The sequence below is a fragment of the Antennarius striatus genome, chromosome 13 (assembly GCF_040054535.1).
Source record: "Antennarius striatus isolate MH-2024 chromosome 13, ASM4005453v1, whole genome shotgun sequence".
In the NCBI taxonomy this organism is placed as follows: Eukaryota; Metazoa; Chordata; class Actinopteri; order Lophiiformes; family Antennariidae; genus Antennarius; species Antennarius striatus.
This window is the reverse complement of record NC_090788.1, coordinates 9333790-9351578: the sequence shown is the minus strand read 5'-3', so window position 1 is coordinate 9351578 and position 17789 is coordinate 9333790. Positions and strand designations below refer to the sequence as shown.

Below are 17789 nucleotides of genomic sequence, written 5' to 3'. Positions count from 1 at the left end.
AGGTTGGGTTTTGGAAGCCCTTGGGGTCCAGGAAGAGTTCGCCAGCAATACACAATAATTAAATTTCACTGCAAACCTGTGCATATTTATAAAACATCTATCATAAAAAACTTTTGAAAATTTTTTAAATCAAATAGCTGCAAGTTACCTTTTTCTAGTAAGTACCGAAAAGGTTTATATTGATTTAATGTGCCTTACATTACAATACATCCAATACATCCAGAGTTTCATCAAATCAAAATTGCCCTTGACTTAAATACTTCTTGCTCCACACCCCTCAACCCAGTATGTGGGGAAAATACTCCTGTAGCGGCATCTAGTGCTTCAAATACCCACTGGCATGCAAAAGCAGAAGGACGCCCATGAACTGCTCATGTTCAGAGGAGGGTGCTCCACTTCATGGACGAGGGCGTGTCCACGAGAGTGATAGACAGTTAATCAGCCACACCTCTTCATTTTGACTGGCGATTTAAATTCCAAAGAGGTGGGTTCTCGGACATGCCAGCACCAGATACAACCCAGATTGAGATATGTATGATTGTTTGATTTTGTTTTTACACATATTATCTCTCTTGCTTTAGCGTGAGGGTAATAATATGGATGGACGCTGAATCACATGTTTTTGTTTTGTTTTGTTTTTCAAAGTTATATAGCCATAGCTATATGGCATGTTTAATCTTTATTGCAGGAGAAGAAAGAATAAACTACAGGTGTGTCCTCAATGAGAACATGATTTTTTTCGGTTCATAAAGGTGCAGCCTTCTCCACCAATTATCTGCTGCATCATCAGGTGGGATATTTTCTCCATGGATGGAGCTTTCCCCTTCAGGGGTCGCCACCGCGAATCAGTTGCCTCCATCTAGCCTGTCTTCTGCATCCTCTTCTCTCACACCAACTACCTTCATGTCCTCTTTCATTACATCCTTAAACCTCCTCTTTGGTCTTCCTCTAGAAGAAGAGAAGAAGAAGTACACTTTATTAATCCCCGCAGGGAAATTACATAGTCACTCAGGTATATTTTTACATGTTCTTTGTGTTAGTTTATGACAATCAGTGTATACACAGGCCCTGTGACACACAGCACACAGGGGGGCCTGTAAGCATGCAGTTAGCAGTTAGTACACACATAGGGAGGTAGAGTGACGGGCAGCGGCTTCAGGAACGCACCCCCACTGCCTTGGCAGTGGCTGGGAGGTGAGCTGACAATTCCCACCATCAGCTCACACTCCCTCCGAAGATGTCCTGGCGGGAGCGGGATTCCATCCGCCGATGGTTGGGGTGATCTGTCCACAGGACATCTGCTCTACCGCTGAGCCACTGCCGCCCCAGTGGCTCTAGGCCTCCTGCCTGGCAGTTCAAAACTCAGCATCCTTCTACCAATATATCCACTATCTCTCCTCTGGACATGTCCAAACCATCTCAGTCTGGGCTTTCTGACTTTATATCCAAAACCTCTAACATGTGCTGTCCCTCTGATGTACTCATTCCTGATCCTATCCATCCTGGTCACTCCCAGAGAGAACCTCAGCATCTTCATCTCTGCTACCTCCAGCTCTGTCTCCTGTCTTTTCCTCAGTGACACCCTCTCTAGACCAAACAACATCGCTGGTCTCACAAGTTTTGTACACCTTTCCTTTCATTTTAGCTGAAACTCTTCTATCACACATGACACCTGACACTTTTCTCCACCCGTTCCATCCTGCCTGTACACGCTTCTTCACCTCTTTTCCACACTCTCCATTGCTCTGGACTGTTGACCCTAAGTACTTAAAATCCTCCACCTTCTTGATCTCTTCTCCCTGTAACCTCACTCTTCTACTTGGGTCACTCTCATTCACACACATGTATTGTCTTACTGCGGCTAACCTTCATTCCTCTCCTTTCCAGGACAAACCTCCACCTCTCTAGCTTCTCCTCCACCTGTTCCCTGCTCTCACTGCAGATCACAATGTCATCTGCAAACATCATAGTCCATGGAGATTCCTGTCTAACCTCGTCTGTCAGCCTGTCCATCACCATAGCGAACAAGAAGGGGCTCAGAGCTGACCCCTGATGTAGTCCCACCTCCACCTTGAACTCCTCTGTCACACCTACAGCACACCTCACCACTGCCTTACAGTCCTCATACATGTCCTGTACCACTCTAACATACTTCTCTGCCACTCCAGACTTTCTCATACAATACCACAGTTCCTCTCTGGGCACCCTGTCATAAGCTTTCTCCAGATCTACAAAAACACAATGCAGCTCCCTCTGGCCTTCTCTGTACTTTTCTATCAACATCGTCAAAGCAAATACTGCATCTGTAGTACTCTTTTTTGGCATGAAACCATACTGCTGCTCACAAATGCTCACTTCTGCCCTTAGTCTAGCTTGCCAAAACTCTGCACATCTCCCTTGTTCTTAAAAACAGGCACCAGCACACTTCTCCATTCCTCAGGCATCTTCTCACTATCTAAGATCCTGTTGAAAAAAACCCAGTCAGACACTCTACTGCCACCTCTCCTATGCACTTCCAAACCTCTACAGGTATATCATCAGGACCGACTGCCTTTCCACTCTTCATCCTCTTCAATGCCTTCCTCACTTCATCCTGACTGATCTTTGCTACTTCCTGGTCCACAACAGCCACCTCTTCTAGTCTTTGTTCTCTCTCATTTTCCACGTTCATCAACTCTTCAAAGTACTCTTTCCATCTTCCCATCACACTACTGGCACCTGTCAATAGACTTCCATCTCTATCCTTAATCACCCTAACCTGCTGCATGTCCTTCCCATCTGTCTTTCTGTCTTTCCAGCCTGTATAGATCAGACTCCCCCTCCTTTTTCTCCAACCTAGCATACAAGTCATCATAAGCCCCTTGTTTGGCCTTTGCTACCTCTGCCTTCACCTTATGCTGCATCTCCCTGTACCCCTGTCTACTCTCCTCAGTCCTCAGTGTACCACTTCTTTTTAGCTAACCTCTTTCTCTGTATACACTTCGTACCTCCTCATTCCACCACCAAGTCTCCTTATCTACTTTCTTTCCAGATGACACACCAAGTACTCTCCTACCTGTCTCCCTGATCACATTAGCTGTAGTTGTCCAGTCATTTGGCAGCACCTCCTGACCACCCAGAGCCTGTCTTAACTCCTTCCTAAAAGTCATGCAACACTCTTCCCTTTTCAGCTTCCACCATTTTGTCCTCCGCTCTGTCTTTGTCCTCTTCATCTTCCTCACCACCAGAGTCATCCTACACACCACCAGCCTATGCTGTTTGGCTACACTCTCCCCTACCACTACTTTACAGTCACTGATCTCCTTCAGATTACACCGTCTACATAAGATGTAGTCTACATGTGTGCTCTTACCACCACTCTTATAGGTCACCCTATGTTCCTGCATCTTCTAAAAGAAAGTATTCACTATAGCCATTTCCATCCTTTTTGCAAAGTCAACCACCATCTGTCCTTCTGCGTTACTCTCCTGGATACCAAACCTGCCCATCACCTCCTCATCACCTCTGTTACCTGCACCAACATGTCCATTGAAGTCTGCACCAATGACAACTCTCTCACTTCTAGGTATGCCCTACATCACTTCATCAAAGTCCACCCAGAATTTCTCCTTCTCCTCCAGCTCACATCCTACCTGCGGAGCATACCCACTAACAGCATTGAACATCACACCTTCGATTTCTAGCATCAGGGTCATCACTCTGATATTCTTTTTATCTCTAGGACATTCCTAAAAAACTCCTCCTTCAAGATAACTCCTCCATTTCTCTTCCTATCTACATGATAGAACAACTTGAACCCTGCTCCTAAACTTTTAGCCTTGCTATCTTTCCACCTGGTGTCCTGGACACACAGTATGTCTACCTTCCTCCTCTGCATGTCAACAAACTCTACCTTTTCCAACACTTTCGTCCTCTCCTTCTTTGACCTACAGTAGTCCAATTTCCACCGGCGCCCTGTAGGTCAACAGCGCTGATGGCAGTCGTTGTTAACCTGGGCCTCGACTGATCAGGTATGGAAGTCATAGGTTTGATTCGCATGTTTGATTTGTCAAAAGTTTTACGCTGGATGCCATCCCAACCCTCTGTATTTATCCAGGCTTGGGACCGGCACAATAAGACGCTTGTGTCCTCTTGCGGCTACATTGGATGCCAAGGGATTCATTTGTCCTAATTTATCCCTGATTGGTTTACCATGATATTCTTATCCTAACCCAGGAGTATCCAATTAAAAGCACAACTGTTCCTGTAAATCTGCTCTCCCCTTTCGCCTTGCTAAGAGTTGTTGTTAACCCTAATGAGTCTCACTCCTCTAAATCCAGACACCCCATTCCAAATTAATTGTCATTATTTATGAACATTATAATTATGAAAGGAAACACGGATAACTAACCCTTTATTTATTTTTAAAAAATAAAGAATGAGTAAAAACATCATGCTTTAATATAGTTACATCTACACTGTACAATTTGTGAGTCTCTCACACTTTAAGGACGGAGGTTGCAGGGGTGCTTCTGGGTCGTGTCATTGGCTGAGTAAACAGGATCCTTACGTTGTGGCACATGAGTTGACGTGAGACATTTAAGAACGACAACGTACATTTAAAACACGGCGTTCCGTTGGTGTTTTTACTATTGTGTTTTTACTATTCAACATATATATTTTCTATATAACATTTTTAAGAGTAGGTTATTATAAACAAAAAAAATGCTAGTATATTAACTCTGATGACTACGTATCGATTCTGATACACATATTATACCTACCACATTTTACACGAAGATTATTTGTATTCGGTCTGTAACCAGATGGAACAGTCTGCTACGCATCTATACACATTTAACAAATACGTATTATTTATGTAAAGCAAATAAAAAGTAAAGCGAGCTTTTGTCACACTATTGTGACTAGATTATTGTGACGCCCCTGGCAAAACATTAAAATTACGAGCTTGGGAGTGGCACCTGAACTCCTCATGTCTGCGCCCTGATGCTATGTCTTTGTGTGGGCTAGGGAAGCTAGATGAAAGACAGATCAAATCTTTAAAGAGCGAATATCGAAATGCACGTGGCCAATCTTTCCTGACAGGTCCAATAGGTTTGTTGTTCTGAACGTCTCGGTTATCTTGGGTCAAGATGGATTTCATGCTGAGCGGCGTGGCGGCTTGCGGAGCGTGTCTGTTCACCAACCCGCTGGAGGTGGTCAAAACTCGAATGCAACTGCAGGGAGAGCTCCAGAAGCGTGGAAGCTACAAGGTTTACTATCGCAACGTGTTCCACGCGTTTTACACCATCGGTAAAGTGGATGGACTGGCTGGTCTACAGAAAGCCCTGGTGCCTGCGTTGTTCTACCAGTTTTGTATGAATGGAGTGCGGCTGGGCTCCTATGCTGTCATTGAGTCGTCCGGATACACCCGGAACCATCATGGAAGGGTCAGCGCCGTGAAATCCACGGTGGCAGGGGCAGCGGCCGGGGTGGCGGGGGCCGTGATGGGCAGTCCAATTTATCTGGTCAGTCTCTTCACATGCATTCACTTTTTTTTTCTTTTTTTTTTGCATTGCTTATTTAAGGTGCGACTTTTCAATGTGAGCTAAAGCAGTTGTCTCCCATTCCAGGTGAAAACCCACCTGCAGTCCCAGTCTACCTCCTCTATAGCAGTGGGCCACCAGTACAAACACCAGGTGACGGTAGAACCCAAACACGTGGATGTGAAGGTGAAATGACAAACATCAGCAGTTTTTCTCTTATTTCCTCTTCCTGTTCAGGGGATGACTCAAGCTTTGGTAGCCATTTACACAGAGCATGGCATTATGGGATTGTGGAGGGGCGCCAGTGCTGCAGTCCCCAGGGTCAGCGTGGGGTCAGCAGCTCAACTGCCCACATTCTCCTCATCCAAGGAGTTTGTGGCCGATTTAAAGGTTAGTGTTTGACGTCGAAACCTGACAATAATGAAGAAGAAAGTGTGAATGAAGTGTGAAATGAATCATGTAGCAAAAACATCTCACCGATATCTCCAAGAGGTTGTTTTTTCTTCTTCTGTTGGTCTCCTCCTTTTTACACGTCTTGCCAAACAGCTTTAGAATTAACTTTTTTTAACTCCAGACTCCGTTGTTGTGAAATGGGCTCCTGTGATTAAAAAAAAAAAAAGTTTTGCGAGAGTTGTTTTTAGTTGAGACATTAAATCTGCTCACCGTGAAGTTGTTGCCCGTGACTCTGCCTCCCCCTATACTAATCGCATGCTTACAGGCCCCTAGTGTGTCGTGTGTTCGTTTCAGGGGCCTGTACACAATATTGTACGCATGATTAACACATGTGTATATATATCCATGTAATATAGTGGACTTTAATCTTTGATCTTTAAAGAAAAAATAGTTTCTTTGAAAGAAAAAATACACAAGCATAACTACAGAACTAGAACCAAGGTAGTCACAGACTGTAACATCCTGCGACCTACCCTGACGTACTTTCAATGTAGGTCAGGATACACTGAAAGAAGTACCTGACTAGTGCATAGCTTTGAACTTTCAGGGTAGACCAAGGCTAGTGCATAGATGGATCAAAGCACTTTGATCTATGGTAGATAGATAGATATACTTTATTTATCCCAAACTGGGAAATTTAGAATGGTCTATGGTCATCCTTACACTGGCCTCCTCCCTCTTTCGATCTTATCCAGCTTCTGAGTGTACAAAAGTTGAAATTTAACCTTGACCTAGTTTTGCCAAGGTCATCATCTCATTTTCATCCCCTTTCCCACCCGAGTAGTGTGCTTTTTGTTCCATCTTTCTATCTGTAACGGTTGCAAAGATTTCTGGTGGACAAATTAACAAACAAACGGACAGGCGAACACACGAACACTGACAATTACAATACATCACCGCTTTGAAGTGGGATGTAATAATGACTCTATTAGAAATTGAGAGGAAACAGAATTTTTACAGAAGAAAGCAAGAACTACATTAAAAACTTTTTTCTTTTACTGGTGTCAAACTGTGGAACAATTTGGGCAAGGAAGTTAAGTAGAATTTCTTAAGCCAAATGGCTTCTACCCCTCAGCCCTTTTTTCCCCGGATGTTGTTGTGTTGCAAATGTGACAAAATTGTAAAGTCTGTTGTGTATAACATGCCCAAAAAACAATAAATATGTTTTCTTAAAAAAAAAGATGTCACCATTAGTTGCAGCCGTACACTCACAGAGAATTGCTTTAAAATAATTCATTTATTGTCAGGAGCTCCTTACAGAGGACAAAAGACGTCATGCGGTGCTTACATAACATCAAACATTGCATTCTGGTAGAGAAATTCAACACCTCACAGCCCCCACCCCCCAGCTGAAAATGTGGAGCTTACATAAACCAGTGAATAAGGTTCATGCTAAATGCCAGAACTAATAACACACATTGGACAGACTTTGCTTTTCAACAACTAGTTTGAAAGAATGTCCAATGGGCTTTTATTGCAGGTCTTATTGTAAAGTTTTCCTTTCTGATGTTTTTAGTGGTCACATGGCCTTTGAGCAAAGAGGGTTTCTTGTTGCAAGTCAAAAAAAGTTCTTTGCTCAAACCAATGAAGTGGTGGATTTTGGTAGTCAGAAACATCTTTTCCATTTCTGTGGTCACAACCTGAATTTAGGTGTAACTGGGACTCTCAGATGAGGGTTTCCAGGCTGTAACTCTCTTCTTAACTCTAATGTTTGTCCAGAAATTATTATACACACATCATCAACCTACTATATAGTTGCCTTTTTGAAATTTTGGGATTTTCTAGCATTTTGTTTGTCTTTTTGAGTTAGAAAATGTTTTTTCTCAGATATATAGTTGGCAAAAATTTAAAGTAACTGAGATTATTTGAACAATTTGGTTCTGCAAATTCTTCAATGAATTTCACCTGGATGTCCATACTTGGATTGATGTATTGCTCAATCTCTTGGATAGAAGTTTCTATTACAGTACACCTTGTGACATCATTCACTGCTCAGGACATCATTATTACACTACAGTATTTTCCGCACTATAAGTCGCACCTAAAAGCTTTTAATTTTCTCAAAAACTGACAGTGCGCCTTATAATCCAGTGGGTCTTATTTGTGAAAAAGTTTTGAAATAGGCCATTCATTGAAAATGCACCTCATAATCAGATGCAGCTTATACACCAGTGCGCCTTATATATGAAAAAGGTTTAAAATAGGTCATTTATTGAGGGCACCATATAGTCCAGTGCGCCTTATGGTACCGAAAATACTGTAAACATATACAGAACACGTAGTTCTGTAAATATTTACAGAACTATGCGTTCTATCAATATTTACAGAACCATGTGTTCTGTAAATGACAGCCTAAAGCGGCATTCATGTTCACAAAGTCATGTTTATCTTTGTTTTGGGTACAAAACTATAGCCAGCATGAGAGATCAGGTGTGGTTTCTACTGATGTAATTAATACACATTCTTATTTAATTTATTTTGTGAGATCACAGCCAGCTGAAATGAGATCACTCCCCCTTGAGGATGATGCATTTCTAATTTAGCCACTGTACTGGTGCCAAGACCATCATCTTGTTATTCCTCGCTTGCGCCTAATTCAGCCCGAGTTTCACACATGCTGGTGAGGAGCTCTCATTACCTTAATATGAGCTTGTTTGTCCACCCTCAGGTGTTCCCAAAGGACAGCTGGTTGGTTGCCCTCACCGCCGGCATGATCAGCAGCGTGGTGGTGGTGCTGGCCATGACACCGTTTGATGTGGTGAGCACTCGGCTCTACAATCAACCTGTGGATCCTTTGGGCAAGGTGAGGATAAATACCCTGAATGAATGTCATGACTCAGCTTCGAATAGGTCTGAGCAATAGGAAAAAGTTAGTGAGGTTTCTGTAGCCTCTTTGCATGAGGCAATTGACCACATTAGAATAAACAACACAATTAAATTACAAAATGCTGTCTTGTTCCACTGCGCCAGTGTTGATCCTCATTTTAAAAATGTATTTATGTGAGTTCCTTAACTATTCAGCCAACGTATTCTAAAAAGAGGTTTTAGGCAACTGTTGGCCAAATGGTACAGATTTGTGGGGTGCTTGTCATGGACTTGTGAAGTTGGCAGAAACATCTTGGAGGCTGGACTTGGGTTCTTGTAATACATGCAGTTTAGAGACTGATCAATAAAAGAACCATTACCCAATCAGATTCAAGCTTATGTGATCTTCTCCTCTTCCAGGGGCTGATGTATAGAGGATTCGCTGACTGCTTTTCTAAGACACTGAGGAAAGAGGGTTTGATGGGACTCTACAAAGGTTTGGGAGCCTCCTATTTCCGTCTTGGTCCACACACCATCCTGTCTCTGTTTTTCTGGGATGAACTGCGCAGATTGTACCAGCAGTACAGATAACACCGGGGACAAGGAAAGTGAAAAATAGGCTCCCCATTAGCTCAGAGAGCATAGGTGAAATGAATCCTCCTTTAATGAGTACTGTATTTAAAAAAAAAAAAAGCTGGAGATGCTCTAATTTTTTCATGGGACAGAGGCAGAGGGAAGGTAAGATCTTACACTCCAATAGGAAAACAACTTACAAGAGTGAAAATTAAGAGGAATTCCTTAAAAAGGTCAAATACTACAAGTACTGTAGATTGTGCCAGATATTGTGCCCAAATATTTCAACACCTCAATAGATGTTCCAGGACGTATACTGGGATCGAGCCCTGGTGGAAGGTGTTGTCTTTCCAACTGCTTTTGTGTGATTTGGTTATTATAAATAGCTGATAAATAATTATTTTACTAAAATTAATATACAATGGGAGTGTAAAATGATGCCTCCAACTGTAGGTTTACTTGTGGCATTTAATAAAATGAGAAGAAACAGAATTGACATTATTCTGTAGCTCTAGGAGAGCTTCAGTTTTGAAGCATTGTTATAGTGACATTAACTGAATGAAAGTGTCATTGTAAGTTGTACTGACTGTTGATATGAAGTAGACACTGGTAATGGTCTAAACCATTGTATTCGAAGGGAACCTTATTGTATGATAATTATAGTTTGTGAATCTCTCGTCATTATGAGTATGGACATGAATGGAAATGTTCCAGTCATTGCGTTAACTGGAAGTAGACGTGTGTAAACAGAATGTGACACAAAATATTGTAAGAAGTAAGAAGTAAGATTTGCTGGAAATGTTGAGTCACACTCACTGATGGTGGTTGTGTAGCCAAACTTCACTCACATCCAAATACGTAGCCTTTTTTAAAGATTTCATAGAGATCTCAAAAATATCCAAATACATTGGAGTGAATCAAGAGGAACAGTGTATAAAATGTTTGTTTTTCAAGATCCATATCAGTCACGTGGAAGACAGTGTGCTGCTGCAGTAACATTGATATGTGAGTTACAAAATGAGTGTATTTAATGAGGAAACAATCCAAACGCTTTTTCAGGGCTGCACCAATATAAGAATTTAAAATAAACTGTGATTAAATGTAACTATTTTGTCTGTAATCAGCCAAATAAAACAACCCCAAACTATAAAATTATAAAAGATCTAGAGTACAGTATATTAAAAGATGTTAAATATCAAACCCTAGAATTAGCCAGGCTGATAATCTGTTTTCCATTTTGATTGGTTTGTTTTTAAGCACATTTTAGAAATAAATTGTTTGTTTGTTTGTGTTGCTTTATCCAAATGATGTGAATAATTAAATTAACGCTTGCATTTGAATTATTACAGCTGTTCTCATTTTAACTCTGCCAACAGTCACCAATATTTGCTTTCAAACAGTGAAGTAATGTGAACACATTTCAGAACAATCTTGTTCACATTTAGTTTTAAAAATATTTCATTTGATTATGGGATTTTTTTTATTTTAATTTTTTTCTTTAATACTTAAGGATTCTTCCTGTACCAAGCCAGTCATCTAGGTTATGGCTCACATGGAAGGTTCAGTCTCAGGCAACTGTCCTTGGATACAGACAGCTGGAAACTATTAATCTGTCATCCAGTGGAATTAATAATCACATTTCCATGAAATGGATGCTCCTGATAAAAAGAAATGTAAAATCAGGTGACACTCCTTTAAGGTGTGAGTCCCATTTGGTGCCTATGTCAAGAGTTTAATATACATTATTGATTATAAGGGATTTTAAAAGTGACTTAACAGGAACAATGTGTTTGTCATTGTTCATATTCAGCTTTAACATATCTTCTCTACCAGCTCACAGCAGACAGAAATTTTATGAAGTTTTCAATTAAATGCATAGTTACTTAACTATACTGTAAACGTTATGCTATATAGAGTAAGTATTTTTTAATCATTTAAATTACAATGTTTTTTCTTTTATTAAACTTATTCAGGTGTCTAAGTAGACTAGACAGCAGTATGAATAATAAGGTACACTCAATGTTTACAGAACAAATGTAATCAACTTCCCTAGAGCACACTAATTTTAATTTCATTTTATTTATCTTGATACCATTCTGTTGTATTTTTAACCTTTTATTTGTCTCTCCCCTTGCTCTGCAGTATTAGAGTGAATTATAAATCAATGAAGTCTTTAATGTATTAACTCGGACACACTTGGACAAGCATGACCCTTGCCAAACAAACTGTGGTCTCTGATGTTTACATAAAGATAAGTAGACAATTTGCCAAACTGTGTATTGAGTCTGTTAAACTGCAATCAGATTAGAAGCCAGACTCTCAAACCAGAAAAGGATCTTAGTGATGGTTTAAAAATACACGTCATAACTAGCATTAAATGCTGTCATCTCATCTACCAGATTGGAGTCCTCTTAACTTGTGTGCATTAATAAACATTGCTGATTGTTAAAATTAATGAAAAACTCATCAAAACATCTATATTGAGCATTTGGAAAAGGTCTGATGTTGTTGCATGTCATTAAAACTCATACTAGTTGTTTTAATGTTACTAATGTCTGATGTGTTGCCTGTTAAGTGCAGAATTGATTTCTGTGAAATGAACTGAAAGGCAAATAAAAACTCGCTCTTAAATGACTGACCTTGTGCTTGTGTCCTTTTCTAATGAGCTAATTAAATCATATTTTACAGTGATTAAGCTGACGTTGACATTGGCAAAAACTGAAGACACTTCACCACGAGTTTCTTGCAAAGCTAACCTACCCATATGAAGAAGTGACAGGATCAACATCGTCCTCAAACCCTGGAGCATGGGCCACCATGTTACAGGACATCTAGAGGTTACTGCATATTTGTGCAGGAGGAAGCGTGTGAAATGTTGCATAACCCAGTTGTCATCTGAAAAATACATGCTGCTGATGTTTTTAGTGTTATTCTATCAGGGGTTTTTTTTATTACCGATTGAAATTAATACAACAAATTAATTTATAATCAAAATACAGGTTATTTTAATGACAAAAAAGCAAATGTCATCACTTCTGACTTCACAGAATTGAGTCAGAATTGCCTCAAGGATGTTCTTTGGGTACATTAGCCGTGTGTTAAATGGGCCACCAGAACATGGCCACAGGCATGTGTGCTTCACAATGTTTGACTCATGGTCACTCACAAAGTCAGCCACATCCAAATTCAAAAATAAAACGACCACCTGAGTTGTAATGTGACTCCAGGAGGGGAATTTAGATTGGTTTTTGTACACAGATAACTGGACTGTGCCACTACGGTCCTGACATAAAGGTGACTGAAGGTGACAACTCTGATAATGACTGATTTCACTTACACTTAGGCAACATTTTTATTACTGATAGAGAACAGCAATTCAAAGCATTATATAAAATAAGTTACACTTAAACATAAGAAAATCCATACTCCTTACACACACACACACACACACACACACAAAGTATTAAACCTCATGCTTGAATCTCTAGAATGATTGTTCATTCAAATGGAATAAACAAGGTGAGTGGGTCATTGGGGAACATGTGATGCCAGAGGTCCTGCACGTCTAGTGTTACTGAGCAACACTAGATATTTTGTTCATGGATAGCTGGAATTACCTACGCTTAGCAAATAGTCCAAAGGCCCTTATGAAAGGGTTCTTATACCCAGAATTGGTACTTTAGAAGAAATCTTTAAGGATGAGCATGTTCTGCTTTTACTCACACTTTCTATAAGCTTTTCCTTTATGAACTGCTTGTACGTGTTTTGACTTGTAAAAGTAGAAAATGCGTTCAATCCTTCAGACAAGTAGGAACAAACTGAGCAGAGAACTTCGAGATCATCTGTCAAAGCCCTCAAGCGTGCAAGAAATCATACCTCAGCTGCTTTAGAGGGCTACCAAGCGGTTGACAATGAGTTTAATCTATGTCTAGTCAAAGCAGATAACTGCTGGAACTGAGCCAGCTGGTTTGTGTGTTTGCTCATGTTTGCTCTGCAACTGCTGGAATACAATTTTCCTAAATTAGAGTTTTCACAAGTAAATTCTTGACAAAATGTTTGAAGTCTATTTCTGCACATAGCATGGCCACCAAGGTTGAATTTAGAATGAAGTGTTTCATGTCTGAAATTCTTCAGAAATTTGAAACAGCTTGACAATCTGTCCCAAAAGAAACTTTAAAGACACCAAGATGTTTTCTTTTTCTTTTTATTTTGACAGTCACTTGCAGATGCCCACACGCTACTCAGTCTTCTTTTTACTGGTGCTACTCCTGTAGCACATGAGCTGGACCAGGAGGACACAACTGAAACAGGCCGAGAGTAGGTGTAGCACAGTAGAAAATAAGCTTTCTGTGTCCTGCAAAACAAAGCATGGAGCAAAGTCAGTAAAGACTACAGTGACACACTGGTGTGGTGTAAAATAAGAGCATAGCTGCTGTTACGGTTGTGTGTAACACCTGTAGAGACGCAAAGACAACAGCCAGAGATCCTGCCCACGATAGCAACACAGACATAGAGGACAGTTGTCCCGTGTGGCCATTGAAGTAGTTAGTCCCAGCCTGGATAACCTGGAAACAAACAAAACGGAAATTAATTCTCATTTTTTATCTGTTCATATTTCACCAGCCTAAAAAACAGAAGTTAAGGAACAGACTTAAACAGAGCTGTGAATGTTAATAAAGGTAAGATAAGCCGTTGAATGAATACCTTGCTTGCAGTTAAAGCAGGCAAACTGGAAGCCTGCATCATGGAGGCGATTGCAGCAGATGCACAGGAGCCCAGCAGGAACATAACAGCAATGTAGGCCAAGAGGAACAGCAGTCCTACCACAGAAACACAAAACAAGAGTGGACGACGATAGAAACACTCAAATGTTTGTTACTAACATTTTCATATCAAATCAGTCCTTTCATGCAAAGCTAACAACAATCATTTCAAACTGTAATCCAGCAAAAAAAATGTTTCCAGTGCTTAGTTAAGCTATTACACCACAAGGGGGCGCTCCAAGAATGCACAGATTATCGATGAACCAGAACTGGGAGTCACCTGACACTTGGTGGTTGCCTGATAAGCAAGTTCCCATTTAATCAGACATGGTCCATACAGGATGTTTTTGACCAAGTTTGGCTTCTACACAAAATAATTGAACCACTGAATTAGAAAACAAAAAGTTGAAATCTTCTATAATATTTTATCCTATTAATTTGTTCATAAATTGTATCACAAATGTCCACCTCTGTGCAACAAATTGATTTTTATTTTATATTTTTCTGCCTTACTTTGCAGGAAACAATTGTCTAGGCATAGATCAACATAATTGCTTCTAAAATACTTAACACCTCCTGTATTTCATTAGTTTGAGGCAACATTTGTGAAGACAAGCGGTTTGTTGACAGCACGGCCAACATGGCTGGTTTTCACCTTTAGGTGTTTCCAAGTAGTAATTATCTGAATCCACAATGGGCACGTGAACACCACGTGAATCTTAGTTTTCTTTTGATTTACAATGCAGTATTTGAATACAAGTGTTAGACTGGTTGATTTGCAGAGAGAGGAACTGGTTCCACTCGAACAAATAAATCAAAATAAGTAAACAAACTGAATTGATCACACATCAATCACATGCTGCTGGAAATATTCCCTCAAGTACTAAATGCATTTTAATCACCCATTAAAAAAGATGTATACTGTATTCTGGTAACACACACTTCCCAGCTGTTTTAATCAAGTATTTTTCTCTCCTCAGTAGAAGCTAATGGGTTCTTGTCTTTTAATGGGATTTTTTGTTGATGCTGAATATTATAGGATATGCCAGACTCATCCTGCAAGTCTGTCTTGTATGTAGAATGTGAAAGTAAACAGGTAGTACCTTTGAGAGTATCGCCACGATAACACAGGATAAGGAAGACAATTGCTGCTGATTGGACCAATGTGAAGAGTCTCTCACCCCAGGCACTGTGGAGCAGATTAAATGAAGCACACGTTAAGCACAGGGCAATAATTACACTCTAGACATACGCTGTAAAACAACACAATGCTTTTATTGATCCTCCTCTGATTAAGTGAGGTTAGGATTCATCTGTGAGACATTGTCACAGCCCTTTTGCTCTTATCACACTGATATGGACCAATCAGCAGCGTATTCAGAGACACAGACCACATGTGTGCTTAGTGAGCTCTCTGCAGCACATTTCACACTCATCCACTCCACACACTCCTGATTCTAGACTCATCTATTTGGCATGAAAAAATACACATTCAGACAGCATGAGAGATCTGAGAAAACACAAGCTTTACACTAAGCCCAAGTGTTTCATTGATGTCACTTCAAGTAAAAACAACATGTAAGATAAAAAATCCCAGTTTGTTTACTCCAAATATCTGTGTCTTTATTTTCTACTCTCATGTTAACAATTATGGGGATAGATGTTGTTTATTTACTGCAGTTAAATACGTACAAGAGCGGGAAATTGCTGGCTATGGCGTAGACAATAGGACCTGAGAAGGCGTAAAGCTGCAGCAGGTTGGAGGTGAGGCTCAGACCGGCTGCGCTTCCTCGCCACAGGATCTTCACAAGCTGAGGAAATGGAGCTGCAGGGAGACCGCACAGAGGGAGGTGAAGAGGAGGTGCTCTAACCACATCCAGCATGTAGCAGTACAAAATTTATGCAGCGAATAGTGAGGAAGACATTGCAGATTTGGGGGGGGGGGGGTTCTTATTTTATTGTGCTTTGGTATTATAGTTTTCTGGTGTGCAGAAGTGGAGAAAAACAAAAACAAATTAATGACTCAAGGAAATATATGACTTTTTTACTGAAAAAACTGAATAAGTGCTGGTTCTGAAATGTATTAAAAGTACCAGCATTTACATCAGTTCTTCTTTAGTGGTTGGGTTTGAGATGTTTCTTATAATCAACACTGAGACAAAGTCATTTAATAAAAATCAAGCTTCCGATGTACTCTGGAATCTCATCCATCACAGTGCCTCCTGGCCCTGTTATAAATATCTGTATCAGTTTTATCACAACGAGCCGATCATAAATGTTTTTTTTTTTTTATGGGGAGGCTTGTTATTACTGTTATCATTATTACTGTTGTTGCCATCATTGCTACTGGTCCTGAATGGATTTTACCAATCAGTGAGGGATTCTGTCTCCTGTTTATCACTATTCCCTTTTATTTATTTTTTTACTTGCTAGTTTTCAACTTTCTAGTTGTGTGTTTGTGTTCTTCTTCCTCTTCGCTGAAAGTATTCTGTTTGATTGCTGTGTTTGCAGTGATGCTGCTGTTGCCACTGAATCATGGGATGTTCTGGTGGATTCTTACCCAGTAAGGTGTCCAGTAGGATCCAGAATCCGCAGGCTTTGTTCAGTATGAACTTCAAACAGGGAACTGGGGACATGAATGAAAATCACTGAACAACATTCAAACCCAGCACATCTTCAGCAGAGCTTAAATCAGAGGTGAGGAGCCTCTTTGCAGCCAAAAAAGTGATTTATTGTTAACCAATAAAGAAGGAAAAGCACACATGTAACACTTCACATCAGGTTGGGTGTCAGAACAAGCCACCCAAAAAACAAACTTCCACACATCTGGGGAGACTTGGCGCCTCAGTGCACTAAAGTTACATCCCAGTGAATTAACAGAACAATCAAATACAAAACAGCGAGCCTCACCGTGCATGTGAAAGTTGACAATGATCTCATCGTAACATTTTGTAGGCATTAAATAGGAAACCAGGAAGTCTCTGACGGGATTCGTGGCCATCTTGATCAGCTGCAGTCTGGGGTTGTCCTCGGGGGTTCGGATCGTTCAGAGGTTCCAGGGAGTTCCCTCGATGGTCACGCGTGACGTCACGCTGGTGTCACGTGATCACAGAACCAGTTGCCAAGAGAAGTCAAACATAAAGACTCGTTTTCTTTTTATTTTTGTTGGGAAAATTCCTGTTATTTTGAACTTTGAATGCTGTACAATAAATAATCAGCAGAGCATAGAGCGTAGAGCATAGAACAAAATGTCACATTTGAGTTTTAGCCAGATTCAGAAGGTCAATATTGACAGGAAAACACCTATTTATTTTTCTGAGACACACACACACACACACACACACACACACACACACACACACACGCACACACACACACACACACAGTTTGCTCTGTTCAAGGCTGATCATGACGGTATTTAAACACAGCTTACATAGGCAAATGCTGGCCCTCTGTGCCAAACATTATCCAACATCAATGCAGCAGTGATCACATCTACCGCTGGTTCATTCATGTTAATCTTAATTTATCTTTTAACCACCATTTGCTGATGTTTGCTCCTTTTTAGGTTAAACGTGATCAGATGTTAGCATTGCAGTGCTGACAACCATGTTACCTCTAATGGAGCCTAAATAACATTACACACAAACGCTAGCAAATACAATAATAA

The 17789-nt window shown here is 40.4% G+C and overlaps 2 protein-coding genes across 2 annotated transcripts; one reads left to right on the top strand and one right to left on the bottom strand.

Annotated features, from left to right (window-relative positions):
• Window positions 1–4741: 4741 nt before the first annotated feature.
• On the top strand, window positions 4742–11985 carry slc25a35 (solute carrier family 25 member 35). Its single transcript, XM_068331307.1, has 5 exons — window positions 4742–5507; window positions 5613–5678; window positions 5763–5915; window positions 8647–8781; window positions 9204–11985. Exons 1-5 carry the CDS (start codon window positions 5133–5135, stop codon window positions 9372–9374), a joined length of 900 nt encoding a protein of 299 aa, XP_068187408.1. The 5' UTR covers window positions 4742–5132; the 3' UTR covers window positions 9375–11985.
• Window positions 11986–13569: 1584 nt separating this feature from the next.
• On the bottom strand, window positions 13570–17345 carry LOC137606586 (mannose-P-dolichol utilization defect 1 protein-like). The gene is made up of 7 exons (XM_068331908.1): window positions 17030–17345; window positions 16680–16745; window positions 15812–15944; window positions 15223–15308; window positions 14061–14176; window positions 13811–13921; window positions 13570–13710 (listed from the first exon to the last, which is right to left on the bottom strand). The coding sequence occupies exons 1-7, from the start codon at window positions 17118–17120 to the stop codon at window positions 13594–13596; spliced, it is 720 nt and encodes a 239-aa protein (XP_068188009.1). The 5' UTR covers window positions 17121–17345; the 3' UTR covers window positions 13570–13593.
• Between the last annotated feature and the right edge of the window lie 444 nt (window positions 17346–17789).